The sequence below is a fragment of the Nannospalax galili genome, unplaced genomic scaffold, assembly GCF_000622305.1.
Source record: "Nannospalax galili isolate Female #2095 unplaced genomic scaffold, S.galili_v1.0 scaffold85, whole genome shotgun sequence".
Classification (NCBI taxonomy): Eukaryota; Metazoa; Chordata; class Mammalia; order Rodentia; family Spalacidae; genus Nannospalax; species Nannospalax galili.
This window is the reverse complement of record NW_008358866.1, coordinates 2,882,097-2,909,410: the sequence shown is the minus strand read 5'-3', so window position 1 is coordinate 2,909,410 and position 27,314 is coordinate 2,882,097. Positions and strand designations below refer to the sequence as shown.

The 27,314-nt window shown below is 41.9% G+C and overlaps 2 protein-coding genes across 7 annotated transcripts in view; one reads left to right on the top strand and one right to left on the bottom strand.

Annotated features, from left to right (window-relative positions):
* Tmem243 (transmembrane protein 243) overlaps nt 1–20,931 on the top strand; it is a 21,393-nt gene extending 462 nt beyond the window's left edge. The window contains exons 1-5 of one of the 2 annotated variants that reach the window (XM_029558356.1): nt 7–272; nt 413–696; nt 17,606–17,656; nt 19,038–19,142; nt 20,358–20,931. In XM_029558356.1, the coding sequence (XP_029414216.1) occupies nt 619–696; nt 17,606–17,656; nt 19,038–19,142; nt 20,358–20,480 (357 nt within the window). In that variant the 5' untranslated portion in view covers nt 7–272; nt 413–618 and the 3' untranslated portion in view covers nt 20,481–20,931. Of the gene's footprint in view, nt 1–6; nt 273–412; nt 697–17,605; nt 17,657–19,037; nt 19,143–20,357 lie in introns of those variants that run through there. The other variant, XM_008822476.3, reaches the window with a different exon arrangement.
* A 452-nt stretch (nt 20,932–21,383) lies between these two features.
* Dmtf1 (cyclin D binding myb like transcription factor 1) overlaps nt 21,384–27,314 on the bottom strand; it is a 54,430-nt gene continuing 48,499 nt past the window's right edge. For all 5 annotated transcript variants that reach the window (XM_008822477.3, XM_008822480.3, XM_008822481.3 and 2 more), the window contains 5 exons: nt 27,110–27,195; nt 23,835–23,990; nt 22,941–23,318; nt 22,237–22,381; nt 21,384–22,023 (listed from right to left, as the gene is read on the bottom strand). In XM_008822477.3, coding sequence (XP_008820699.1) covers nt 21,914–22,023; nt 22,237–22,381; nt 22,941–23,318; nt 23,835–23,990; nt 27,110–27,195 — 875 coding nt within the window. In that variant the 3' untranslated portion in view covers nt 21,384–21,913. The remainder of the gene's footprint in view (nt 22,024–22,236; nt 22,382–22,940; nt 23,319–23,834; nt 23,991–27,109; nt 27,196–27,314) is intronic.

The following is a 27,314-nucleotide window of genomic DNA, read 5'->3' as shown; positions in this document are numbered from 1 at the left end:
GGCCCAGGCGGGATGCCCTCGCTCGCTGGCCGGGCGGGTGCTGCTGCGGGGAGCTCGGCCCGTCCGGGTGGACGCGGCGCCGGTCAGGGGAGCCAGGTGGCGGGGCGCCACCGCGGCGGGACGCGGGTCCTCGGGCGCGGGAGGTGTGCGGGCTCGCTTGGCAACTTCACTCCCGGCGCCCGCCGCGCGGGGGTGACTCGGGAGCCGTCCTCGCTCGGCTCGGCCAAGAAACTTTGGCGTGGAGCGCGGTGGCGTGGAGCGTCCCGGAGCCCGTACGGTGCAGCGCGCTCGGGGGCGGGGAGGCCGCGGCGGGCAGCCGAGCCGAGATTTGGGGAAGCGGGAGCCGCGCGAGGGCGGGGGCGGCCGTGGAGAGGGCCGAGAGCTGTGTATTTCCTTTCACTTCCCTCCGCAGCTGCTCAGGATGAGGAGAGCGGGGCTGGGGCGGAGCGGCGGCGTCCCCCGGGAGTGACCGACGCCCGTTCGGGACTTCCCGGACCTCCAGGGCCCGTGGCCATGCGTGCGCCGTGACGGGCAGGCGTCCGGAGCCGGGGACCGAGACTTCGCGAGTTAATGCGGACTCGCCTTTGAGAGGCTTGGGACGAGCGAAAGAGCCCCAAAATGGAGGACTTTACCACCAGGACCTACGGGACCAGTGGCCTGGACAACAGACCTCTGTTCGGGGAGACATCTGCCAAGGTGAGTGCGGACTCGGGCCCCAGGCCCGAGAGCTGCTGTGGGTGGTCCAGCCCGCCTGCATCCTGCCTGCATCCCGCTGGAGCCTTCAGGGGCCCCTGAGTGTACTGGGAAGCTGAGGACCGGGTTTCGCAATCACACGTCCCACTCAGGATGTTTGCCCTGCCACTTGGTGCCTGCTTTCTTTCCGACAGGGTGGGTCAAGAGCAATTTGGAGTGGGGAAAAGTTCAGAAAGTTCTGGCACTTTGTTGGAAGCCCTTCAGAGTGTGGAAACCCCTCTACGAGGGAAATTACTGTGAAGGTTTCACCACCTCACTACCATCTTGTACTGGGGCTCTAGACACTTCAGGTGTGCGCCCAGAGCTCCCACCCGAAGAGCCTAGAGAATTGCTTCTGATCTAGGTTTACTTAGGCTCCCTTAAGGGTTCCCTGTTGAGAGGTGCAGCGGTTACTTCAGGGTGTCTTTGATGATGGCCTCCTTTGCAGGAAGTAATCAAAAGGTTTCTGGGCCGAAACAAAATTTGGCATTACATGTCTTTAAAAAAATATAGCACTTTGGGGGCTGGAGAGATGGTGCACTTTTACAGGCTTGTTAAGGAAATGTCTCTGAGGGTCAACAACTGATGAGGACCTTTCTCTAACCCTCAGCATTAACTTTCTGAGAAGTCTAGGCAAGTTAAACTTGCTTTTTCTCCACTTGGAAATGGCACTGGTGATCTTTGACCCATGATAAAGTGCTTTCATCTTTTCAAAAGTAAGGTGCTTAGAGTCCAGAGCTCAGATTTCTTATCTTTGGGAAGGACACAGGGTAGGGAACTTGGACACCTGGCAGTCAAGGGCACAGTCCTGGATTTTGAAGCTGCCAGCCTGCCATGAGGAGACAACTCATTTTAAAATTCCATGCAGATTTTGCTTTTAAGTGTTTTTAAAAAACGTTTTAAGCTTGATGTCTGGGAAGATTCTTATCTTGTGGTTTTGCATAATCTCAGCTCACAGTGCTTGTGAATCCGTAGATGTTCCTATTTCTGCCCACATTACTGAGCATTAGCTATGTGCTGTGCTTGGTCCAGGGTAGTGAAGGAAATCAGTTAGGAAAGGGAAATCTGTGTACAGTGTGATTCAGTTGGATGCATGCAGTATGACGGTGTAGAGGAAGCATGTTGTGGTTACAAAGGAGAAACTGCATTTATGTGGGAAATTTGTTCAGCTATCCTCAAAGAAGGTTCATTATCTCCTGCACATATTTGAGTACTGATTGGGAGTCTGGGTGATTCAGACTTCTGTTAGCCCCCTAGACCCAGAGGCATATGAGTTCCAGTGCACTTGTTGACATGTAGACACATAGAAGCTGGCTGAGGTGACGGACTCCTGTAGTCTCCCCACCTGGGAGACTGAGATAGAAGGATCACTTGAACTCAGGAGTTAAAGACCAACCTGAGGGGCATAGTGAGATCCTAAAAAAGCCAACAAAACCAGAAATTAAAAAAAAAAATAAAAAAAAACCCTCAAACCGTAACAAATACATAGACATTGAGAAATAATTGACGTTATTGAACTAGGACCAAGTGCCTGATGCTTAAGTCTCTCTCATCTCCCATCTATTTGAAACCCAAGAACTTCAGTATTCTAAGTATGTCTCTCTTCAAGACACACATATTTAGTTCAAGCGTATAATGTGTGTATAATGCCCTGTATTACTTAGGCCGCTTTAGAGCAGTGTGTGAATAATTTCAGTGACTCAAGGAAAAAGTTAAGAAATATATAAATACCGATCTCTCTCAGTTGTATCCCTCAGCTTGCTCTGTGAGATAGACTGGGTCATTGGATTTAGAGAAATTCCACAGAATGGAGAAAGAAAAGGGATCCTCAGTTTAATGGTAGGACAAAACATGTTTCCAATAAATTGAGCTATGCAATCTGAAGGAGAAGCAGCTGTGTTTGCTTACAGCAAGCGAAGGAGGGCACAGAACTGGAATGGCCTCAATAATGAAAGGATCAGACACACTGTGGTGTAGTCATTCCCATGGAGAATGGGAACCGCTGGAGCTGGAGGATTCCTGGGGAGTCTGAGAAACCCTTCACTCTCCCTTGTATGTGGGTGTTTCTAGGTTACTGTCTTTCAGATGCTAGGAAACTAGATACAATAGCCACTTAATATTGGAAACTCGGTAATCATGAACTGTTGTTTACTAGAGAAAATCTACAAAAGGAGAAAGCCCACTTTTAAAAAAATACATATTTTATTATTTTATGTGTATGAGTGTACCTGTGCAATGCCTCAGAGGTCAGAAGAGGGCGTCGGATTCCCCTGGAACTGGAGTTAAGGATGGTTCGTAGCCACCATATGGGTGCTGGGAATCAAACCCGGGTCCTCTGCAAGAGCAGTCGGTGCTTTTAATCACTGAGTCATCTCTCCAGTCCCCAGAAAGCCCACTTTTAGGACACTTTTTCAGAGCTTTAAGTGGTCTTACTTGCTTAAGAACAACTGAAAGTTTGTAGGCTCTCGTTTTAGCTATAATCCCTAACTTTTTAGTTGTAATCCCCAACTTTTAAGGTAAAGAGAACTGAAGCCCAAAGAGCAGAGTGGAGTCCGAAGAGAAGTTTGGGTTTCCTCAGTGCTAGGCAACAGGTTGGGCATTCAGCTTTCCCTTGTTTGATCACCAAATTCCTTTGTAAAATGGATGCTTTTATTCCTATTGTAGAAGTAAGGAAGTGGAACTTCACAAGGTTATGTTCAGTTGCACAGCTGGTTCTCTGGTAATATTCTACCAGTTCTCTTTTGTGAGTTGAACAGTGAAGTGAATAGTAATTTATTATGTAGCCCAGACTGCATACTTCTCAGTAAGTTCTAGACATACACATATCTGTCACCAGGGTGAAGTGGTTTGCCCCAAGTCATGCAGTGAATGACACTGGAATCTACTATAGAACAACTAATGTATAACCTAGTGGATTTGAGCAGCACCCAAGGGGGCAGTCCCTGAAGGAACGTCTGACTTCAGCTGTACTGGATGACCAAAGTGATTTTAATTAGTGCAATTCCAAATACATTCAGCCTTCAGCATTTCGGAATGACTTCATAGATGGAAACAGTTCTTGTTACATAAATATCTTAAGAGATAGTGACAAGAAGGAATTGGGGTCACCCTTTGTAAGAAACTTAAACATCATTGATACTTTTGAAAATATTGTTTTCAGTCCTGATCAGAATGTTTAGATGCTATTATCGTTTTTTTAAACCATTCCTTCCTAGGACTGAGGCAGTAGGATTGCTGTGGGTTTTTTTGCCAGCCTGGGCTACATAGTTCAGATCAGTCTGGGATACAGTGTGAGACCTTGTTTCAAACAGAACAATAAAACATTCCTAAGGTCTGTTGGCAGTACATTTTTTTTCACATGAAAACAAGTATGGCAGAGAGACAAATAATAAGTATCATATGTTTCTAAACCCATGTTGTAGCTTTTGTATTTTCTAGAAGAATGCTTGCTACCCATATGTGGACCATGGGGGTATGTGTGTGTGGATTATGTGTTGCCTAGCAGGCACAGGCCCTAGGTTCAGTCTCTAGCATCCCATAAATAAAATAAAAAATAGAAAGAAAACAAAATGAAAACACAAACAAAAAATAAGAGCCAAAAAAAGCACAAACCCCAGAAATGTTTGTTTTGTTCTTTTTGAGACAGAATCTTCCCTGTAGCCCCAGCTGGGTTGGAACTCATAATATAGACCACACTGGCCTCAAACTCACAAAGATCTACCTGCCTCTGTCTCCCAAGTGCTGGGATTAAACGCATGTGCTGCCACGCCTGACCTTAATTTTTTTTTTTTTTTTTTTTTTTGGTCTTTTTGAGACAGGGTCTCCCTGTAGCCCCAGCTTTCCTGGAATTCACTATGTAGACCAGGCTGGCCTTGAACTCACAGAGATCCGCCTGCCTCTGCCTCCTAGTGCTGGGACTACAGGTGTGCACCACCACGCCTGGCTAATTTTTTTTTTTTTTAATGTGTATAAGTATATTACCTGCATTTATGTAAATCTGTGTCATGCAATTCCCAAAGAGGTCAGAAGAGGGCTTCAGATTCCCCTGGAACTGGAGTTAAGGACGGTTCGTAGCCGCCATGTGGGTGCTGGGAATCGAACCTGGGTCCTCTGCAAGAGCAGTCAGTGCTCTTAACAGCTGAGCCAATTCTCCAGTCCCCCAGAAAGGTTTTTAAGGCCTGGGATGTAGCTCAATGGTAGAGCACTTGTTTGACATGTACACAGTCCTGTGGGTGTGAATAATAATAATAAAAAATCTACAAATAAGCTATGTGGGCTATATGTGTAATGTATAATTTAGAATTTCTTAGAAGCTATTAAAAAGTAAAGCCATAAGTTCATCATTTCAATATATAATCAATAGAGAAATAGTAAGATTTTTTTTTATTTTGATCTTCTTGAGACAGGGTCTCTGTAGCCCCAGTTGACCTGGAACTCATTACGTAGATCACGTTGGCTTTGATCTCACAGAGATCTGCCTGCCTCTGCCTCCCAAGTGCTGGAATTAAAGGCATGCACAACCACGCCTGGCAATCTTAAAATTAAAAAAAAATTACTACTATTATTATTAATTAATTAATTTGGTCTTTTTGATACAGGGTCTCCCTGTAGCTCCAGCTGTCCTGGAACTCACTATGTAGACCAGGCTGGCCTTGAACTCACAGAGATCCACCTGCCTCTGTTTTCGGAGTGTTGGGATTAAAGGCGTGCACCACCACGCCCTAATAAAATTTTTTTATGTGTATGGATGTATTGCCTGCATGTGTATACACCCATAGAGGTCAATAGAGGGTGTCAGATTCCCTGGGAACTGGAGTTACAGGTCGTTGTTAGCTACCATGTGAGTGCTGGGAGTTGAACCTGGGTCCTTTGCAAAGTACTCTTAACCACTGAGCCATCTCTCTAGCCCCCAAATATTAAGATTTTATAAAAGATGTTTTTGTACCGTCAGTGGTATCCAGTATGTTTTGTACTTGAAGCCCATTTCAGTCCAGGCTGGCCACATAGCTAGTCCAGCTGTTGGACTCCCCTTCCCAGATGTAGTGAATTAGGGTTTGAGTGCTTTGAGAGTCACCTTCGTGAAGAATTTCCCTTTGTGAGATTTGCAGAAACTGGTGTGCTGGTTTTTGCTCTGCTGCTACTTGAGGGTGGGTAAGTACTTCTGACCCACTTTGGTGGTGTGGCCCTCTCTGCCCTAGATAGTGCCTTACCCTCCCTGCAAGAGCGGTCCATGACAGGTTTTTCTTTTTTGAAACTTTTTATTTTTATTTTATGTGTATGCATGTATTGCCTACATGTCGGTAAGTGCACCTGTGTTGTGCAATGACCGTGGAGGATGATGCCTGTGGAGGACAGAAGAGGCTGTCGGATCCCCTGGAACTGGAGTTACAGGCAGTTGTTGGCTGCCATGTGGGTGCTGGGATTTGAACCCGGGTCTTCTGCAAGAACAGTCAGTATTCTTAACCACTGAGCCATCTTTCCAGCCCCCCATGTTAGGTTTCTATAAAATGCTTTTGGGTCTTTCTAGGATCCTCCTTCCTGTGTTCCTCCACCCACACCCCTGCTATAGTGTGAACTAAAGCCTGGGGTGAGTTCCCCCCCGTTATGCATGTGTTTTCGAACATGCCTTACCTGTTATATAATAGAAGGGCGTTAAGTTGTTCTAGGGCTTGGGAGTCATCCTACGTTGATGACTTTCTAGTTGACTACTAGATCATCTGAAATCAGTTTCAGCTGGTCTAGACTGGTGCACCTAGGTGGTTCTTTCAGTGAGAGAAAGCAAAGCAGTTTCCATGGCTGATGCAGATGGCAAAGGACAAATGCTTGACTTGGTGGAGTGTGATATAAACTGGCTTCTAATCCAAATCCAACCTGTTCTAGTGATGTTCATTGATCTTGTCAGTAGTTTATGCTCTAAGTAGTGACAGCCTGTTACTCATGCTGAAAAGTGATGGTGGCAAGTTGCTGCACTCAGTTCCCCAGCAGAGAGCATGGGAAAATGAGGCTAGGAGGAGGTTAGTGGACCCTGAGGCTTAGATCTTTGGTTCTAAGGGTGAAAACCTCTTCCTACAGTCCCCTAACCACTCCTGCCCCCCAATAAATAAGCAAACAAAAGTGGTAAAGAAAATTCATGACTTAGCATTCTAGTCAAATCATTTGAACTTGGAATAGTCAAGGGTAAGATTAGAATGCTATGTATGCTTTTATTTATTTCAGGCTGTTAAAAAGTTTAATTCAGGACAAAGCCGAGGTTAAGATCACTGCCATCTTTGCTCATCTTGCTTAGGGTCCTGAAAGACTGCCCTCTCTTCTCCAAACTCTTGACTCCTGCTCAGTCTTATTTTCTGCCTTTGACCCTTCCGTACAGCCCATATTCTGTCCTTGCTTCCCTCCAACAAGCCTGGCTGGCAGAGGCACACCCTGCCACTTAATCTGTGTGCTGTGAGGCACTTGGGTAGATCTGGCTTCCTGCCTTATCTTGTTTGTGAGTCTTACATATTCTTAAGTTTTAGGTGATATAAGAATTAGCATCACCCAGAAGTAACCTGCATTCTTGGGAGATTCTGAAACAACAGAACACAGGCTGGTGTTCGGAAACGGTGCAGTGGTCACCAAAACAGGAAGTGGTGTTTTAAACTCTGGGGCAACTGCATTACTGTCTCTCTTCCTGCTGAGGTATATATAGCTAAGGCCAGTAGTAAGTGGGTGAATAATGCAGTATTGTGTTGGAAACAAACCAATCCTGACCCCTCGGAAGCTAAGGCTTACTGTTTCCTCTTTGAAGATTTGACGTTTGCTTCCATGTAGTAATTGCTTGGTTCTCATGAACAAAATCATTTTTTTTTTCCTTCTCATCAGTCACAGGTTATGTATGGATATGGTAACATTTTTGTTTTTGTTTTTTTTTTGTTTTTTTGAGACAGGGTCTCCCTGTAGCCACAGTGGGCCTGGATTTGCTGTGGAAACCAGGCTGGCCTTAAACTCAGAGATCTGCCTACCTCTGCCTCCCAAGTGCTGGGACTAAAGGTGTGTGCCACCATGCCAAGCTATGGTAACATTTTATGAGCTCAGATTGGTGATAGATAGACTTGAGTGTCCTCGTGGGAAGTGAAGAAAGACATTTAAAATTCTTAGCTACTTTAGAAACTGGGGCTAGGGCATAGAGGACTTGGCTCAGCCCCACTAAACCCTGAGAAGCCTAATCTCTCATTGAGGACTTCCCATTAGACATGGTAGAAGTACTCCATAAGCCAATATTTACTATTCAATTATAGCTATTCTGTTGTTTTATCTCCTAATTTTTACAGTGACTTAGCATGTGAAGTTGTTACTTATCAGGTCTGGGGAGATGGCTCATCAGTTAAGAGAGCACTGACTGCTCTTGGAGAGTACCTGGGTTCAATTCCCAGCACCCACATGGCGGCAAAAAGTCTGTAACTCCAGTTCCAGGGGATCCAACGCCCTCTTCCGACCTTAGTGGGCATTGCACAACATGGGTGCACTTACGTACATGCAGGCAGGCATACACTTACACACTTACAGAGTTGTTACTTACCCAAGACCACAGGGTAGGTATGTGGCTGCCTCAGTGTTTGTGCACTGTTCCCCATTCTGAAGCTTGGGGGACACATCATTAGGGTGCTTCCTGAGGGTATCAGCTCTTTAATGTTTTTTTCCCCCACCCTTAAACATGTGGGCTATATTTGTGCTGATTTTACTTTGATCTGATTTCCATACATGGTGATTCAGTGAACTTAATCTACTTCAGGTACATTCATCTGTGAAGAGAATCTGGTAGAATGAATGTACAAAAATATTCACAACCAGAAGATACTTCAAATTGTGAATATGAAATAAGAGAAAAATTAGCAAATGTCTGTGAATTAACTTTCTTTTAAATAGACATGAGGAGGAATTTGCTATTCAGAGCCACATATAGCAGTGTAAATTATGTGTGAAGGACTTGTAAGAATGCCTGCATTCTTGAAAGCCTATTTTCATGCATCCTCTGCCTCTGGTTCTGTTCAGAGTTCAGTGTTTCTTTGGGAAGTCTCAGAACAGTTGTACCAGTGGGCAGAGCTCACTGTTCCCTACAGTTAGCCAGTGAGGCAAGAAGTTGTACTTTCCATATATGTGGATGCTGCCTGTCTCTCTGGTTGTCTCTGGTGACCACGTAAGGGGAAGCTCCTATTTAGGCAGAGCCCTACATCTTCCGGAGAAACCAAATTAAGCCCAGGGATGGGGCATGTGGTTTCTTGCTTCAGCTGGGCCTAAAAGAAACCTCCATTTCACATCCTCTTAGGGCATTTTTTCTGAGAGGGCTCTCTCTTACACTTCTCAATTGGCTATTTCTTGTATGACATAAAAATTTCTTTGGTGATTAGAAGAAAAACTAAATCATTTCCATGAACCTCTTATTTATGCTATCAGAATCCTTAAGTTTGGGAAATCTAAAACTAGGGCATGACTCCAGGTCTGACTCCCTCACTACAGGTAAACAGTGGTATAAAGTTCTGCCTGTGGAATTTGGCACATATTAATGTATTGCTTTGTTTCCCTTATAAGAAAAACTCAATCTTCAGAGACTGGATGAATATTGGATTGGGAGGATAAAGTCATATTGAGCCCTTTCACAGGAGGTACAATGTACTGGGAACACATTGGGAGTGGTTCTCCTGGGATGTCAGGTACACAGCTTCTGAGTCTTGGACCTAGAGGCATGAACAAAATTTTAACTGGACATGGAGAGGGGGTTCAGCTTGAATGACTGAGGTTCATACTAAATCTAGGAAATGTGCTAGGTCCTGGGTAGGATACCTTTTCTCACGGATCTCCTGGTGTAGGGAAGGTAGGTCTTAAGCAGATCCTCTTTTCTTTTCTTGCTATTGCTTATAAGGCACTACCTGGTCTTTTCATTCTTCTGTCCTACTACATTGGTGCTGCTAGAACAAAGCATCACACACTGGGTAATTTATAAAGAATGGACATTTATTTTCCCACCGAGATTGGTAAGACTCACACGAAGGTGCCAGCAGGACTGGTAGTTGATGAGGCTGCTTTTAAGGTGGTGCCTTGCTGCTGCTTCCTCACCCAAGAGGGGAGGAGTGCTGTGTCTTCACATGGTAGGAAGAATGGAAGGGCAGGACCGCTCTTTCACTTCCAGCTGTTGAGGGGCTGTATTCCACTCAGGGTATGGGCACCTTTGTGTATTAGTCACTTCTCAGAGAGGATTTTTTTTTTTTTTTTTTTTTTTGGGTCTTTTTGAGACAGGGTCTCCCTGTATCCCCAGCTTCGTTGAAACTATGTAGACCAGGCTGGCCTCCAGTTCACAGAAATCCACCTGCCTCTGCCTAGTGCTGGGATTAAAGGCATGCGCCACCATGCCTGGCCTTCGCTAATTGAACATGGTGGCACATGTCTTTAGTCCCAGCACTTGGGAGGTGGAGGCAGGCGGATCTCTGTGAGTTCAAGGCCAGCCTGGTCTACATAGGGAATTCCAGGACATCTGGAGCTACAGGGAGACCCTGTCTCAAAAAGACCGAAAAAAAAAAAAGCATTGCAGATTAAGTTTCCACAAGAATTGTGGAGGGCATCCCACTATTCAAGCTATGGCACATTCCCCAATCTCATTCCTACTTTGGTCTTTTTCCTTGCTGCACCGACGTATTTGCAATACCCTTTCCCCAGATCCTTGTTTTTAAAAAAGGCCCTGCTCAGATTTCTCGACCACAGAGTAGATTCCTTGTGCTCCACATCTGTACCCTGGTCACCCTTTGTTTACTCTATTTTCTTTCTGCCACTTAGTCACCAGAAAGAGCAGAAAGTGAATGCTTAAAAAATCCAAGAAGGCAGCATGCATGGTAGAGGAGAGTCTTCTGATGTTGAGAGGACTTGAGATTTTTTTAGGCAAGAGTGAGAGCAAGTCAACAGAGGTGAGAATGGAGCTGATTAACTGAGGAAGGGCATGGGTGCAGGACTGGCAGAAGAGCGGGTCACTTTCAGATCTAATGCAGGCTGGAAGGAATGGAGTTTGGGGAGGAGGGGGCACTCCTTTCTCTCTTGGCACCTTGTTTTGTGGGGATGTCTACTAATGCAGAGGCTTCAGGAATGAGATTAGGAACCTGAGGAGAGGTAGAGCTTCCAGCCACTTTCTGGAGCGGTCAGAAGCACTCAAATAAAAGACCAGTGAAATACAGTGAAGGCTGAGCTGAAAGTAGAAAACACGACTTTGTCAGAAACCCAACTTCTTCCTTAATATGTAATCATCTGGTGTGTTCTGGGCATTGATTTTCAGAGGTAGAACAACATAGAGTGAGGCCACCGGGCAGTGACAGCCACCACACGCATGTTGGTTTTTGTCCAAATTACAAAAAGGTGCTCTTTTGGGTAGATGTGGCCTGGTGCCAAAGTATAAGCTTAAAGTGTAGCATTGGGCTTGCCTTCAAGTGTGTTCCTCTATCTTTGAATAGAGAAGTGGACCAAAGACTGAGAGTAAAACAGGAAAGGTATGGTCTTACTTTCCTAAACTTTGTAGAGGAGACCCAAGTATGCTGGCATTTATCATTAGGATGGTTTAGAAGTGTCCAGAGCAAGGCTTAGTGCCGGTGCCCAGTAGTGGTCAGGGGCTTGGAGGTAGCTTAGGGCCAGGTTTCCCAAGATGCATTCTCCAGGGAGTCTTTTGTGTATCACTTTTGTGCATTGTGATCCCTTGGTGAGCAAGAGTCTACAAGAGAGGTCCTCAAGTCATTGCTGTGTCAGGCAGGCCTAGAAAACAGAATGCCCTGCTTGCCTAGGTCCTGGCTCAGTGCGCCTAGAATGAGTACACAGGGGTGTGAGCTCTTTGGGGGAGACAGCTCAGAGATGAGCTTTGAGTAGTCAGTGGATTTTGGGGTGGGAGAGATAGAGGAACACATGTAAGTGCAGTGTGAAGATGGATGGGGTAAGGCTATGGTAGGATATAGCTGTATTTCAGTCAACCTGCAACACTGAGGACTTTTCTCTCTCCTGCCTTCTCCCCCACAAGAATATGGAAGGGAATGTGTTTGTGGCATTTTTTTGAGTTTTTTCCTGCAGATTTCCCTTTTTGCTTTCTTCCTTCCTGGAATGCTGAGGCTCTCTCTGCTTAAGGATGAATTCCTCAGGTGTTAGAGCTGTGATGCCTTGGTAGTCACTGCTTTGTCCTGCTCTAGAAGAAAGTAACTGACCTTGTTTTCAAGCTAGGAAGGCCTGGACCCTTGCAATTCCGTTTGCTACTTCCTTGGAATCAATAGCCTATTCCAGGAAGCACTTGAGAGGGTGATGGGCCTCTGGCTGGCAAAAGCATGCATGGCCTACAGGGTATAGGCCTAGGCCACAGCTCCTATAGCCGCATGCCTATCCAGTAAGCACTGAGGCTACATTCTGTTGTGACAGGTGAGTGCCCAGGAGACAGATGAGAACCCTCTGTTGGTGGGAGGCACTCTTAAGGAATATGCTGTTTGCCTCTTGCATTTTATGATTCCCTTCTTTAACCAACTTTCAGAGTACCAACAGTGTGCCATGCTGAAGGAAAAGCAAATGGCAGACCATCTTTCCCACTATTAGGGAATCTCTCTTCTCCTCTCCTGAGGGGAGGTACCTGGGCTGGTATCCAGACAAGCTTGGAAGGAGCAAATTGGGAGCAGCATTTCAACCATACCACCTCCCAAAGTCACAGTTCACTCTTTCAGTAACCTGTCCCTGGCTTTTTTAATGGATCAATATGAGAACTGTGTATGAAATACTGCATTTTCTGTATCCATGTGTCTGTAGACTCATGCAACAAATACCATCTAGGCCCAGAAGTCTGCCTCAGCAAATGATCCAGCATTCATACTTTGATAAGTGAAAATTAAAACCCTTAGTTGCCAGGGATGTTAAAACAGTGTCCCTCTTTATTTACAAAGATGCCTGAAATCACAGACAATATCATTTAGTATCTTTTCCTCTTAAGTACTTACTAAGCACTGTCACAGTAATTTGCCTTTTGAAATCAACAGTAAAACTAGCTTAAAATTCTCCCTTAAGGTGAGCAGTTCTATCATCTCACTTAAAGGCAGCACTTGTATGGCTTCTCTTTGGTATCTCTGTGGTATATCACTGTTATTAGTGTTACTGAACAGAAGTGCTGCAATTGAGATCTGACAGCTGCAATGGCTACTTAAATGAGTAGTGATGGTAGTGTGTTGAGCATGGACATTGTGAAAAGACATCCTGGGCAGGATGAAGCTAGACAACGTGAGAGTTCATCATGTTACAATAGTGCAGTTTAAAATGTGTAAATTAGTTCTAGAATTTCCTATTTAATATTTTTGGGTTGCTAACCACAGGTAACTGAAGCCATGAAAAGTAAAAGCTCATTGAGGGGAAGACTGTTTTACTAGACTTGAAGTTACATCAGAAATGCTTTCAGAGGTGAATTTAAAAATATAAATTCTTTTACTCTCCCTCCCTTAAATGTTCCTTTAGGAATTTTGCCTTCATTTTTTTATTGTTGGCTTGAGTTTTAATATTCAGCACAAGCCCTTTAAATCTGTTTTGGGAGTAGGCAAAATGTAAATTGCCATGGAAATGGAAGGTTGAACACGATACTTAGCATTCTGAACTCTACAGCAACAGGATTATTTCCTGGGAGTGGAGAACTGCTGGCTTTTGGTTACTTGGGATGCTACTGCCAACTTCTTGTAGGAGCCAGTGCTACCTGGACTTCTGAAATGAGTCTGGAGCCCCAGGTCTTCTATCATTGTGTTGAACAATGACTGACCAGGCAAGATCGGGGGCTAGCAGGGACCAGGTATCAGTTATCCCTATCTTATCTGATAGACCAAAATGGGTTAAGGGATCCATTTGGGGTCACATAGCCAGTGGCACGAGTTATGAACCTTGGCCTCCTGACTGTAATTTCTTTTTTTTTTTTCCCCCTTTGGTCTTTTTGAAACAGGGTCTCCTTGTAGCCCCAGCTGGCCTGGAACTCACAGATTCCCTGCCTCTGCTTCCCAAGTGCTGGGACTACAGGCATGCGCCACCACACCCGGCCTGACTATAATTTCAAGGTTCAAATGTGATAGTCTAAGTAGTCTAAGATATTTTGAACTGCTTCTTAGATTTGTATCTCATAATTAAGACCATTGGACAGAGTGGGACATGGTGGCACACACCTTTAATCCCAGCACTTGGGAGGCAGAGGCAGGCGGATCTCTCTAAGTTCAAAGCCAACCTCGTCTACATAGCCAGTTCCAGGCCATCTGGAGCTACAGGAGACCCTGTCTCAAAAAGACCAAAAAAGGGAGGGAAAAAAAAAAAAATTGGACCAGAGACTTTTGCCATTACCTAGCTATGTGACCTTGGCAGCTCAGTGGGTCTCACTGAACCTAGTTACCCAACAGTAAATGGAGGCAGTGTTTTCCTTACTTGTTTACAGGGTAACTTTCTACTACAACAAATGTGAACACTTGTTGTGTACCTTTTTTCCTCACTTCCTCATTTTAAAGGAACACAAAGTTGTGGCTCCTTTAGCTCAGGCTAGTCTCACTACATACGTCCCAGCTCTTTTCCTCTCAGCTATCTCAATTTGCCCATTTCTTTGTGGTAATAAGTCTTTTGTTCTCCTGTCTTTTTGGAGTTTCTCTTCATGAACCTTCTTTCCCTCTCTTGCTCGTAACTTCTTTCAGGTTTGTTTTTCTCTAGTAGTCTCTTCTTGATTTCCTGAACCCTGGGTAATGCAAACTTTTGGAGAGTAGAGATGGTTTTATTGTATTTGCATCTGAAATACAGTAGGTTTTAAATAAATGACTTAGGTAGTACTTCCCAAAATTAACTCTGTGGTTCTTTGACTGGATTCATGATTGTGTATAGCAGGAAACCCAAACCAAGATACTCATTGGCTTGGGGAAAGCAAACAATGTTAAGAAACACTCCTGCCATGTCCTAATAGTTCATCTCAGGAACAAGGGAGAGAACTGCTTTTGAGCACAGTAACTGATACTTAGGAATGGGACAAAATTTTGTTCAGTGACTGTATAGAAGCCAGGCAGGGAAGTATTTGTTAGTTTAGACATTATTATATATTTGTTAGTTTAGATATATTTTCATTACAGTGATTAAGTGGATATGCTAGTCTTAATAGTTTAATAGGTTACTAATAGGCTTTGTGAAGTGCCATCTGTCATCTTTATAGCAATGGTTGCTTCTAGGGTGCTGGTGGGGAATGTAAAGTAGGAACATGGGGAAAGCAGGCCTGACACTGGCTCTTGTTTCTCTAACTTATTGGTATATGAGACCTTAGGCACTGTTTCTCCATGCACCAATCACATTGCAATTTCATGCCTAGCTTTCTTTCTGTATTTATGTGTGTGTGTGTGTGTGTGTGTGTGTGTGTGTGGTCTATGTATGCATGGATGTAGAGGGTAGAGGTTGATGCTGGATGTTTTCTTCTATCACTATACTGTATTTTTCAAGACAGGGTCTCTTAGTTCAGGTACTCTGGCTGGTCACTGGGCACCAGTAATCTATCCACTTGTGTCCAGCCCCCCAGCACTGGGGTTAAATATGCACACTACTGTTTTTTTTTTTTTTTTCTTTTTAAAGACTTTAATGTGTCTGTGTTCAGAGGCCAGAAGAGGGGTCAAATTCCCTGGAGCTAGTTATAAGCAGTTGCAAGCAACTCTTATATGATATGGATGGGTCCTGGGAACTGAACTCTGGGTCTTATGGAAGGAACTCGAAGTGCTCCTAGCCTCTCAGCCATCTCTCTCTAGCCCTTGTATCTAGTGATTGCTGGGGATCCTTAGGCTTCTGTGGCAGGTGCTTTACCAACTAAGCCCCTCATTCCTAGAATTGTGAGAGAAGGTATGTGAAAGTTCTGGGGTCAAGTTACTCTCCCTTCATCAATTTGTTCCCCTTTGCTTTGATTGTGGTGGACATGCTGCTGTGACATTTGGAAATTAGGGATTTATCTTGGCTGCTTCTTACTTGAACCTCTTTCCTGGATTCTATTGGTGAGAGAGCTTTTAGGAGACAGACTCACAGTAAATTTCTACAAATCTCCGGGAACAGATATTCTCTGAATAGACAGGGTATCTGAAACTTTTCTCATACTCGTAAAGATTTTATTCTTGTTAAATAAAAATAAGTACATGCTAGTCAGTCTTGTGTGGGAGGGACTAAGTTACTTACGAATTGCTTCGAGGTCTCTTAACAACTGTTCCTAATTTCACACTCTTGTGGGCTGTGGTGTTAAGATCTGCTAAGTTCTTTTAGTGCAGTGAGGGTGTAGTTGGAGTTGTTTCCTTTTTCTTCTAACCTTTGAATTGCAGTAGTCTTCATCTGGAGAGCTGTGGTTGGCTTTGCTCAGATAAGACACACCTAAAATTGGCTTTATTATACCCCCAATCCCCAGCTTTGCCTGCCACTTTTAATTTCTTTGTATTTTTTGGTTTTTTTTTTTTTTTTTTTTGAGTCAGGGTCCCCTTGATCCCTCAGCTGACCTGGACCTCACTATGTAGACCTGGAACGCACAGACATCCGCCTGCCTCTGCCTCCCGAGTGCTGGGATTAAAGACTTGCGCCACCACGCCCAGCAATTTCTTTGTATTTTTAAAAGGAGTCAACTTGGAAATAAGGTTTTAGTTTGTTGCTGTGGATTGTTCCTGCTTTAAAAAAAAACTGTTAGTTCACATTCCATATATATTTTTTTAATGATACCAAAAGAATCATTAAAGATTCAAGGGCTGAGGAAGTGTTAACTAGTTTGCTTAGCATTATGTGCAAGGCCTTGGGGTAGCTCCTGATCGATTAGACTCAGCTTTGATTTCGCAGATTACTTTGGCAGCCTTCAAGTACTATTTCCTGATCAAGTCTTAAACCTGGAAATTTTTTTGGGTAGTGCTGCGGATCAAACGTAAGGCCCTGCATGTGCTAGACAAGTGTTGAAGTTACTGAGCTACAATCTTGGCCTTTTATTCCGTAGTTCTGTAAATAACTTCCCAACCTACTATTACTTTAACGTTAATAATCCTCAGTTTCAGAGTTGCCTATAATTTTCTGTTTTTTGGCAAGCAGTATAGCCACACTGGGCCTACGTTTACCTTAATCTGTTAAAATTAGGATTGGATCAGTTAAAAAAAAAAAAAAAAGGAATTCTGCTGGGGGTGGGGGTACACACCTTTAGTCCCTGCACTCGGGAGGCAGAGGCAGGTGGATTTCTGTCAGTTCAAGGCCAGCCTGGTCTATATAGTGAGTTCCAGGACAGCTGGGACTACCGGGAGACTTTGTCTCAAAAAGATACACACACACACACACACACACACACACACACACACACACACAATTCTATAAAATTGGTTGGGTTAGGGATGAAAACCACAAGAAAATTCAATGGATAGGCCCCTTGGGTCTTCAGGTAATTCTATTTATTAATATACCAAAGTCTTTTGCTATTAAGTTGGCAAAAGAAATGATCACTAGACTAGATGGTCTTTGTGATTGCTTCCAGCCTGACATGCTGGTCTTTCCAACAGTACCATCTCATTTTAGATAAACCAGGCATCCTAAGCCGTGCCACTTACATACATCCATATTAGTCAGGTTCCTGGTAATTTCCACCCAGGCTATGGACTGGCCATCTGAGCACCTGTCCCCCTCATACATTCCCAACAGCATATGTTCCCCATTTAGTCTTTTCACCTCTTCAAAAACTCAGCCTCATTTTCCACTCTTATGACAGTACATTTGCATCTGTTAAGCCTCTTCAGAGAAGGGCAGACCTGGGTTTCTTTATTTTGAATCATCCCAACAGCTATATTCTGAAAGCACCAGGAGTTCAAGTTATTTGGCTCACAAACTTTTTTTCTTTCAGGACCGAATCATCAATTTAGTTGTTGGCAGCTTAACATCCTTATTGATTCTAGTAAGTACCTTTATTTTGTGCCACATTTACACTCTTAGCCAATTTTGAAAACTTTCATATTAAGAATTCAGTTCTCCCCAAACAAAATGAAAAACTTTTAAGAGTAATCCATAAGCATGTGAGATGTTCAGTCAAATTAATGCTTTCAATTTTACTACCAAAAAACTACAGTTGGCAACTAAAAATTTTAAGCTAATTAATTTGATTGCTACCTTCTTATTTCCAAGGTAAGCATGCAAAACAGTCAAGTCAGCCAGCCAACTGAGTTTGTCATGTAAATCTGAAAAGAAATACAGTGGCTTCCATTAACTCCACAAACTCCCATTCTTTATTTTTGTTTTAAAAACAAATGAAAACAAAAACAAAAACAAAAAACCTCCCATTCTTCTAATACCTCAAATTTACTCTGGCCAAGTTTTAAAAGGTTTGGTCAGTGTATAGTATGGTAATTTTACATTCTGTATAGCATACATCAGGGCCTATAGATTCCAAAATTTGAAAATGCCATTTGTTGAGGACACTGATTAAATTTAAGAGGGTGAACTTTTTTTTTTCTATTGCTTTTTAATACAAGGTAGAAACAAAATGGGCATTAAAAACTCATCTTCAGGGGCTGGAGAGATGGCTCAGCGGTTAAGAACACTGGTGGTTCTGCAAGTTCGAATCCTAGCACCCACATGGTAGCTAACAACTGTCCGTAACTCCAGTTCCAAGGGATACGACAGCCTCTTCTGTCTTCCACAGGCATTGCACGACACGGTGCACTTGAGCTACATGCAGGCAATACATGCATACACATAAAAATAATAAAAACAAAACAAAAAAAAACCTCATCTTAAGTATTTTTTCATAAAACTAAGCCAAACCACTTTTGATAGGAATAGTCAAGATAAATATGCTCTGAACTTTCTAATAGTTATTGAGAATGAGATTTAAGTTGTTTCCAATCTTATTAATGAAGTCTTTTTTTGGGGGGAGGGGGACACCTTTTTGAGACAGGGTTCCCTGTAGCCTCAAGTAAGTGGCCTCAAGCCCAGGTCTGCCTATCTTTGCCTCCCAAGTGCTGGGACTAAAGGCGTATGCCACCATGCCTGGCTGAGTTTGGGTTGTTTTTGTTTTTTGCCTCCTTTCTAAGTGAAGGGAAAGTTAGAAAAAAGTGTTAAACTGGGCATGTGATGCACACCTTCAATCCAAGTATCAGGTGTCTATATAGCCAAATCCAGGCCAGCTGGGGCTACAGGGAGACCCTGCCTCAAAAAAACCAAAAAAAAAAAAGTGTTAAGTAACTTGAATATGGTTTTACAATGGACATATGTTATTGGAGTCTAACCAAATTTTGCAGTTACTCTTAAAGCCTTAAAAAAAATCTCTCTCCATACAGGTTACACTGATCAGTGCTTTTGTTTTCCCTCAACTACCTCCCAAACCACTGAATATATTTTTTGCTGTCTGCATCTCTTTGAGTAGTATTACTGCCTGCATACTTGTGAGTACTATTTTGAATCTAAATGTTCTTAAGGGCCTAATGTTACAGTGCTTAGGACAGATCCCTAGCCCTGAATCTATGTAGCAGGTATTCTCTAATTACCATAACCTCACTCTGAAGGATGCCAGATTTCATAATCATAGTGTTGCTTTTTCTCCTAAATCCCCAAGTAATAAACCTTAAGGAAAAGTACAGGTTTCCTTGATAGGTAGAAAAATGAAAGTTAAATTACAGTGCCTGAAGTGGTGCAAAATTAGATGAGATTTGTCACCCCTCAATGACTATATACAGGATTCAGTAGGTTTTGAGAAATGTTCTTACAGGAATAGATAGCACTTTGGACTTAATTCTAATAATTACAAATTAGTTCACTTTAATCTGTATTTGCAGAATGGAGGCATTTATACTAGTAATGTAGTAACAATAATACCAAGTTTCCTAGAAAACTTAAAAGTTGCAGTTATACCTTTGTCACAAGGACCTAAAAATAGGCCTTTTTGTGTTAAAAAAAAATGGTGGTAGCTCTTCCATGTGTAGTCTTTTAGTAGTTGTTTCACAACTTCAAAGACAAAACCAACAGTGAAACCTTGGGCTGGGTTTGTGGTTTAGTAGTAGATCCTGGCTAACATACAGAAGCCCTTGGTTTGATTCAAACAATAACCTTCCAAGAAAGTAAATCTTTTAAGTTGTTCTGAACCACATGGATAAATCCTAATGGTTCTGCTAAACTCCTCTGATCTGAATTAAGGGTGGGCCCAATTCTGTTTTAGATGTCTTCTTGTTTCCCCTGGCCGGAAGACTAAGACTGAGATAATTAATCTAAATGTATGTATTTTTGGATATCCAGTCTGAATCGGTTAACATACCGATTTAATGTTCTCCTCTCTGGTAGTACCTGGAAGAATTATACATTATTCAAATACACTGAAAATGTATCTCATATAGCTTGCCAAATGACTTGTGTACAAGTTTGATTATCGAAAAAAGTAAACTACAAAAGTAAGTGTGGTCTTGGGATGTGCAAACTTAGGTAGTACTACTTGAATTATAAAGAATTAAAAATTCTGGCTGCATTGATTTAAGGAATGCTGATTAACTGAAGATTATCTTAGGAAAACAAATGATTAGTGATATTGGTAGAAAAAGAATTAGTTGTATTTTACATTGTTTTAACAGTTGGCCATTACTTAAATTTTTATTTAATTCTTCTTTTAGATCTACTGGTATCGACAAGGAGACTTAGAACCGAAATTTAGAAATCTAATTTACTATATCTTATTTTCTATCATCATGTTATGTATATGTGCAAACCTGTACTTCCATGATGTGGGAAGGTGAGGCTGCGGAGGAGAAATACTTACCAGGACTCTTGAAAAATATATGTAAGGAGAGTAAATAACTGAAGAACCCTCAACACAAATCTGATACATGATTTTCATGTTAATTGTAAATCTAAATTACCTCTTACAAGGGAGATATCATATATCTCTGCTTTTTCTTTAAGGAGCTGGTGTCATGTTTAAACATTCCAATTCTCAAATGGCACAAATAAAATTTTCACTTTTGAAATTAAAACTTTTTTTTAACAATTTAATTGCATGGCTCAAAATCTTGCAGTTTAAGACAAATACTCTTTTATTTCTGTTAAACTGAATATACAATTATTGTTCCCTAGGCAACCAACTTTTGCTTATTACTACAGTTTCACATTAACAAAACACAGATGGTGAAAAGACAACTTTGATTGTGAAGATCTAATTACAATAATAAATAAAATAATTTATACAGGTTTCTTTTTTTTTTTTGTGACTTTTCTATAAGGATCATATTCATTAAAGCCCTAGAGGCTAGTTTTGGCTTTACCCTAAGGAATGACTTTTGATTTGTTTTGATATAGAAGCAAATTTGTTAAAATTGCCTGAGGGAGAAACTCTATCGTACCCCCACCAGGTAATGCACTAAGTGAACTGCAAACTCTAATACCCTCTCAACTATTTTCTGGGTAATTTATATAGCAAAACATGTAATAAAAAGTCATGGTTATCAGATACTGGCAACATTATTTTTTTCCCCATTTCATTTTATGTCAAAGTGCTCACTGTAAACTAATGACTGGTTTTGATGAGGGGGACCTTAGCTACTGGTGGGTTTTGTTACTACTTAAATCCATATTCCCTTTAAAAGTTAACAAAAACCTGTAGTGAGTCTTCTTGACTTTTTAATGCTTTTTTCTTTACCCTGCCTAAATCAGCTCCCACTGCCAGCAATGGGTTAACTAAAAGTAACCACCACACAGTCACCTCCCAAGTTCTTGCAATTTGTATGCTCAAGTCTCAAACTATCTTTTTAAAGGTCACTAAGTCAGACCATGTTGGTTAGACTTCTTGACATATAGCCAGGCCTACTTGACTCTGGATTGAGGGCCATGTCTAATCTGAGGAGATGAGTATTACTGCTTTCAAACCAGAGCAGTTAAGCTTTGGTGATTTCAGTAGCCGAGTGAATGCAATTCCCTCTTGACACAACACTTAATAGATATCTGTGCAATTAAAACTTCTTATACTCCAACAATACACTGCCACACAGTTGTATCTCAGATGATAAAAGTAGGTAAAAAGTCACAGCAGCAACAATGTGTATGGCTTAAGCATGGTAGCTATGTAAAAGCCAGAGGAATGGTAAATTAAAAATTTTGTGGTTGCTCCTTTCTTCAGAGATACTGTTATCAACAGTGTGGCTTCTTATCTGAGCTATCTGTTTCTAACCATTATCTAGTGACAGTTTACCAAATCCTCAACATCCTTTGAGTCTTCAGAAACAGGACTGCCCAAAGATGATCCAATTATATTTGATTCTTCCTGATGATGTTGGAATATGGGATCTGTAATAAGTTAAGATTCAAGTTAGCCTTAAATGTATATTACTTATTCTCTAATCCATGACAAAAATTTTAAATATTTTACCAAAATGTAGGATTTAATCAACAAAGACCACTGTTAGATCAAGAGAAGACTAACACGATGGAATAAAATGCCTGATTTTTTTTCCCCCTTAGGATTTATCAGGCTCACAATTAAGAGTCTTATTACAGTACCTGTTAGTGTTGTCAAAGGCAAGACAGATTCAGTATCTATAACATCAGATGCCTGGATAAAGCCATGTGGTGAAGGAACGATAAGTATTGTTTCATCATCAATTGTTTGATGAACTTGTTGTACTATGGTGGGAGACTCTAAATCCTAAATAATATTAAAATAAGGAAACAGAAAAAAGAAATTCTGACTCATTCCTTATTAGTTTTCCTTACATTCCCCAAGTACACATTTGATAGGACTGAGCTCTCAAATATATTCTATTTTAAAATTAGAATATAGAGAAAGATAGATACATATACTTATATCTCAATAATCTTCTAATTTAATAAAGTATTGACAAAAAGGAACTTAAGAACTGATTGTCATATATCACTTGAATACACTGTGGGATATATGTGGTTCCTTAAGATCTACTATTACTCATACTGCCCAAAAATGATCCAGGAGTGGGCTCCAACAAATGCCTCTCAATCTGTTACACGTGGAGAGGGGAAAAGTGCTAGTGAGGAACTATGTTCAGGTATCTCTGGCTACACATTTCTGCCATCAACAAGAGTTTGTTCATTGATACTTTTGAAGAGGTAGAGGTTTGTACTTTATGAGTCTAAATAAAAAAAAGTATTAGAGAATCTCTCTTCCAAACTGCAGGCTTGAGATCTTAAAAGTAAAAATCCATTAGGCTGCAATCTTATGTACAGCTTACCTCAGTAACATAAGCACTGGCTAAATCAGAGGGTGATTCTTCTCGTTTAAGGTCAGAATCTGAGATTTCTTCCTCTGTTCTGACCATAACACTATTCATCAGTTCTGTGCTATTTTGGTCACTGAATTTAGATACATGAATATTATTAAATGATGGCTGTATAGTTATCTTAGGCCGAGGAATTTCATCTGGGAAAGTGTCTGCTTCTAGTGCATCTGGAGGCTCAGGAAAGTCAGAAGAATGAATATCACTATCAACTGTCAGTTCTGCTTGGGATATTGAAGAAGTGATGTCCTCTGTAGCAACAGTCTGAATGATGACTCTTGGTGTGTGACACTGCACTGTGACATTTTCACTTGGGTTCAACAGATGTTCTGGCTATAAAACATTAAAGGAAACTATCAATGGCAAAATGAGAAAGAACTGAAGTAACTGAACAAATCACAATACAGGTGGTACACCTCATTCTTCCCTCCCATACCTCTTACCTCTGGAACTGTTTGTATTATCACATTTCTAGAATCCTTGTTTGTTACCCACTGAGTCCCTTCTGATTCTTAGTCTTTTTTTTTTTTTTTGAGACAGGGTCTCCCTGTAGCCCCAGCTGACCTAGAACTTACTATGTAGACCAGGCTGGCCTTGAACTCCCGAGTGCAGGGATCACAGGCGTGCACCACACCTGGCTCCCTTCCTCTTCTAAATTCCCTATTTGAGTGGATGTCCATCTAATATAAAGAAGATAGAGGAGATTAGAGATGCACTCAGAGTTATGGTGCAAAATCTTACACCTGGGACAAGTGGTAGGAGAAAATACTTTGATATCTGAACTATCTTATTATTTGTATCAAGTAATAATCCTGACCCACAAAAGAAATCAAATAAAATATAACATACGGATAAAGCATGAACAATGATCTGTTCAGGGGAAGCAGGAGCAGCAGCTGTCAGAGTCACTGTGGGACTTGTGGTCAGAGTTAGGGGAAGGCCTTGACTTGAGCTTGTTTGAAGTAGGTAGGTGCCTGGAGTACCAGTAGGCTGTAAATGGAAAGACTAAAGAAAAAGAAAACAATAGATTCAACACAGGTGCCAGACCTCTGCTCAGAAGACTGACTTTAATTAGTAGCTACAAATATGCTTGGCAATCATGAGAGTATGAACAAAGACAAAGGGAAAATATATTGTCCCGTCATTATTCTGAGACTTAATGAGTAAAGCTTTTATCTTGATGGCTCAGACAGTAAAGACCTTGCCATCAAGTCTGATGACCTGAGTTTGATCTCCAGAACCCATAAAAAGAATTTTGACTTCTGTAAGTTGTCCTTTGACTTCCACACTAGTACCATGGCATGCCCTCCCCCAAATAAATAAATGTAATAATAAAAAATACTTCAAAATCTTGAAGATATATAATTCTTCAAAATAAATCTTGATAGCAATGTTTATATTTCAATAAAATCCTAAGTAATTCTGGGTTAGTTTTAGAAAAAAGGATAAGAACTGGGACTTTTGCTTTTAAATTTTCTTTGTTCCCCCAAAAGAAACCCCAAGTCATGAGCCATTTTCCCTCTGGCTGGAGACAATGAAAATCTATTTTTTTGCATCTATAGGTTTGCTTATTTGGGGACCTTAAATGGAGTCATAGACTTTCCTTGACTCACGATGAGGCTATATCTGCACATATCTGTGATAAAAAGAAAACACCGTAAGCCAAAAACGTACTTTTCAAATATACATGACTTGCTGAAGAGCAGGGTGGTTTGTCTGCACTAGTGCAGTGATGGAAGCTGTAGCTTCTGCCACTACCCAGTGTGGTTAATCACAGATCACTAACCCAAGAAAATACCAAAATCAAGATGGAGCTCTTATGTTCAGACATTTCCATTTCTTAGATAGAACTTGGGGTTAGAATTGGGTCCTTTGAAAGTGCATGTGTACATGCACGCACATGTGGAGTATGCATGTGCAGGGCAGGCCAGAGGCTGACACTGGGTATATATATATATATATATATAATTTTTATTTTATGTGTGTAAGTATATTGCCTGAGTGTAAGTGCACCTGTGTTGTGCAATGCCCGCAGAGGTCAGAAGAAGGCATTGGATTCCCCTGGAACTGGAGCCTATGGATGGCTTTTAGCCACAATGTGGTGCTGGGAATCGAACCCCGGTCTTCTGCAAGAACAGTCAGTGCTCTTAACTGCTGAGCCATCTCTCCATCCCCGAACCTTTAAGTTTTATTTGGGTTACTTATAGGAGTTTTTTGAGACAGGTCTCTCACTGAACCTGGAGATCACTGATTTGGCTAGACTGGCTGGCCATTAACACCCCGCCTTCCCCCACCTAATGGTGGAATTAAAGGTGCTACCATACCCAGCTTCTTTTTACTGGGAACTGAACTCAGGTCCTCATGGTTGCATAGATAGTACTTTACTGACTGGGTCATCTCCTCAGTCCCTAATAACTTTATGTTTAACATATTTTTATAAAGACTTTTCCAAAGTGTAACTATTAAGGACTAGAACTAAGTAAAAGCTTTTACTCAACAAATGCTATTAATAGTTCATAGCTTTTTCACAAACTTTTTTTTTTTTTTTTTGGTCTTTTTGAGATAGGGTCTCCCTGTAGCCCCAGCTGTCCTGAAACTCAATATGTAGACCAGGCAGGCTTTGAACTCACAGAGCTCCGCCTGCCTCTGCCTCCCAAGTGCTGGGATTAAAGGTGTGCGCCACCACGCCTGGCTCACAAACTTTTATTAAAACCCATTTTAAATGTTTTACTATTTTTATTTTATGCATATGAGTATATTGACTATATGTAGATAAGTACACTCGTGTTGTGAAATGCCTGTGGAAGTCAGAAGAGGGCATCAGATTCCCTGGAACTGGAGTTAAGGATGGTTGTTAGTAACCATGTGGGTGCTGGGAATCAAACCCAGGTCTTCTGCAAGAGCAGTCAGTGCTCTTAAACGCTGAGTCATCTCTCCAGCCCCACAAACTTAAAAAACAATTTTTCTGTGTATGCGTGTATTGCCTACATGTAGGTAAGTGCACCCGTGTCATGCAATGCCTGCAGAGGTCAGAAGAGGCTGTCAGATCCCCTAGGGCTGGAGTACTCACAGTTGTTAGCTGCCATGTGGGTTCTGGGATTCAAACCCGGGTCTTCTGCAAGAACAACCAGTGTTCTTAACTGTTGAGCCATCTCTCCAGCCCCTGCCTAGAAGTTTTTAATCAACTAGGAGTTATGGATGGTTGTTAGCTGCTATATGGGTTCTGGGAACTGAACCTGGGTCCTCTGCAAGAACAGCCAGTGCTGAGCCATCTCTCTAGCCCCTCTACAAACTAACTTTTTTTTCTTTGGTCTTTTTGAGACAGGGTCTCCCTGTAGCCCCAGCTGTCTTGGAACTCACTATGTACACCAGGCTGGCCTTGAACTAACAGAGATCTGCCTGCCTCTGCCTCCCGAGTGCTGGGATTAAAGGCGTGCACCACCACAACTGGCTCAAACTTTTTTAACTTAAAAAAAAAGATTATTTTTTAATTTTATGTGTATGAGTGTATTGCCTGCATGTATCATGCAATGCCCTAAGAGGTCAGAAGCCTGGGCTTCGGATCCCCTGGAACAGGAGTTATGGATGGTTGTTAGCTGCTATATGGGTTCTGGGAACTGAACCTGGGTCCTCTGCAAGAACAGCCAGTGCTGAGCCATCTCTCTAGCCCCTCTACAAACTAACTTTTTTTTTTTTTGTCTTTTTGAGACAGGGTCTCCCTGTAGCCCCAGCTGTCCTGGAACTCACTATGTAGACCAGGCTGGCCTCGAACTCACAGAGATCCACCTGCCTCTGCCTCCCGAGTGCTGTGCACCACCACACGTGGCCCTACACAAACTTTCTTAAATGACCAGTCTGATCCTTGAGCCAGTACAAATCTATAGTATGTACTCAATAGCATTGTCATTTTTTACAATAAAAGAACATACTGGTTTATGTACACATGGAAGAACAACGAAAATGACTTAGAAAAGTAGAAGTCTAATTTTTGTCTAGTCTACCATCCATTTGGCCTCAGAGTTCTAATTTCATCTGGTTAAAAGATACCATTTCTATAAATGATACCAATTGATCTTCCTCATGCATAAAAACAGTCAATATCTATTATCTGAAATATTACTCACTGGAAGAATCTCAAATGTCTGTAGTGTTCCACTGTTTAGTGTTATTGTTTCCGAGTCGACAGTAGCAGCAGGGGAGTCTGTGGAAGCTGTAATAAGAACAAGCACAGCAATAAAATGCTTTGTAAAGTTTCTCCAGCGGATTCAGTTTTCATGAAGGAAATTTCATACTGAGTAATTTGCCTGCAAACCTGTAGTCATTTAAATT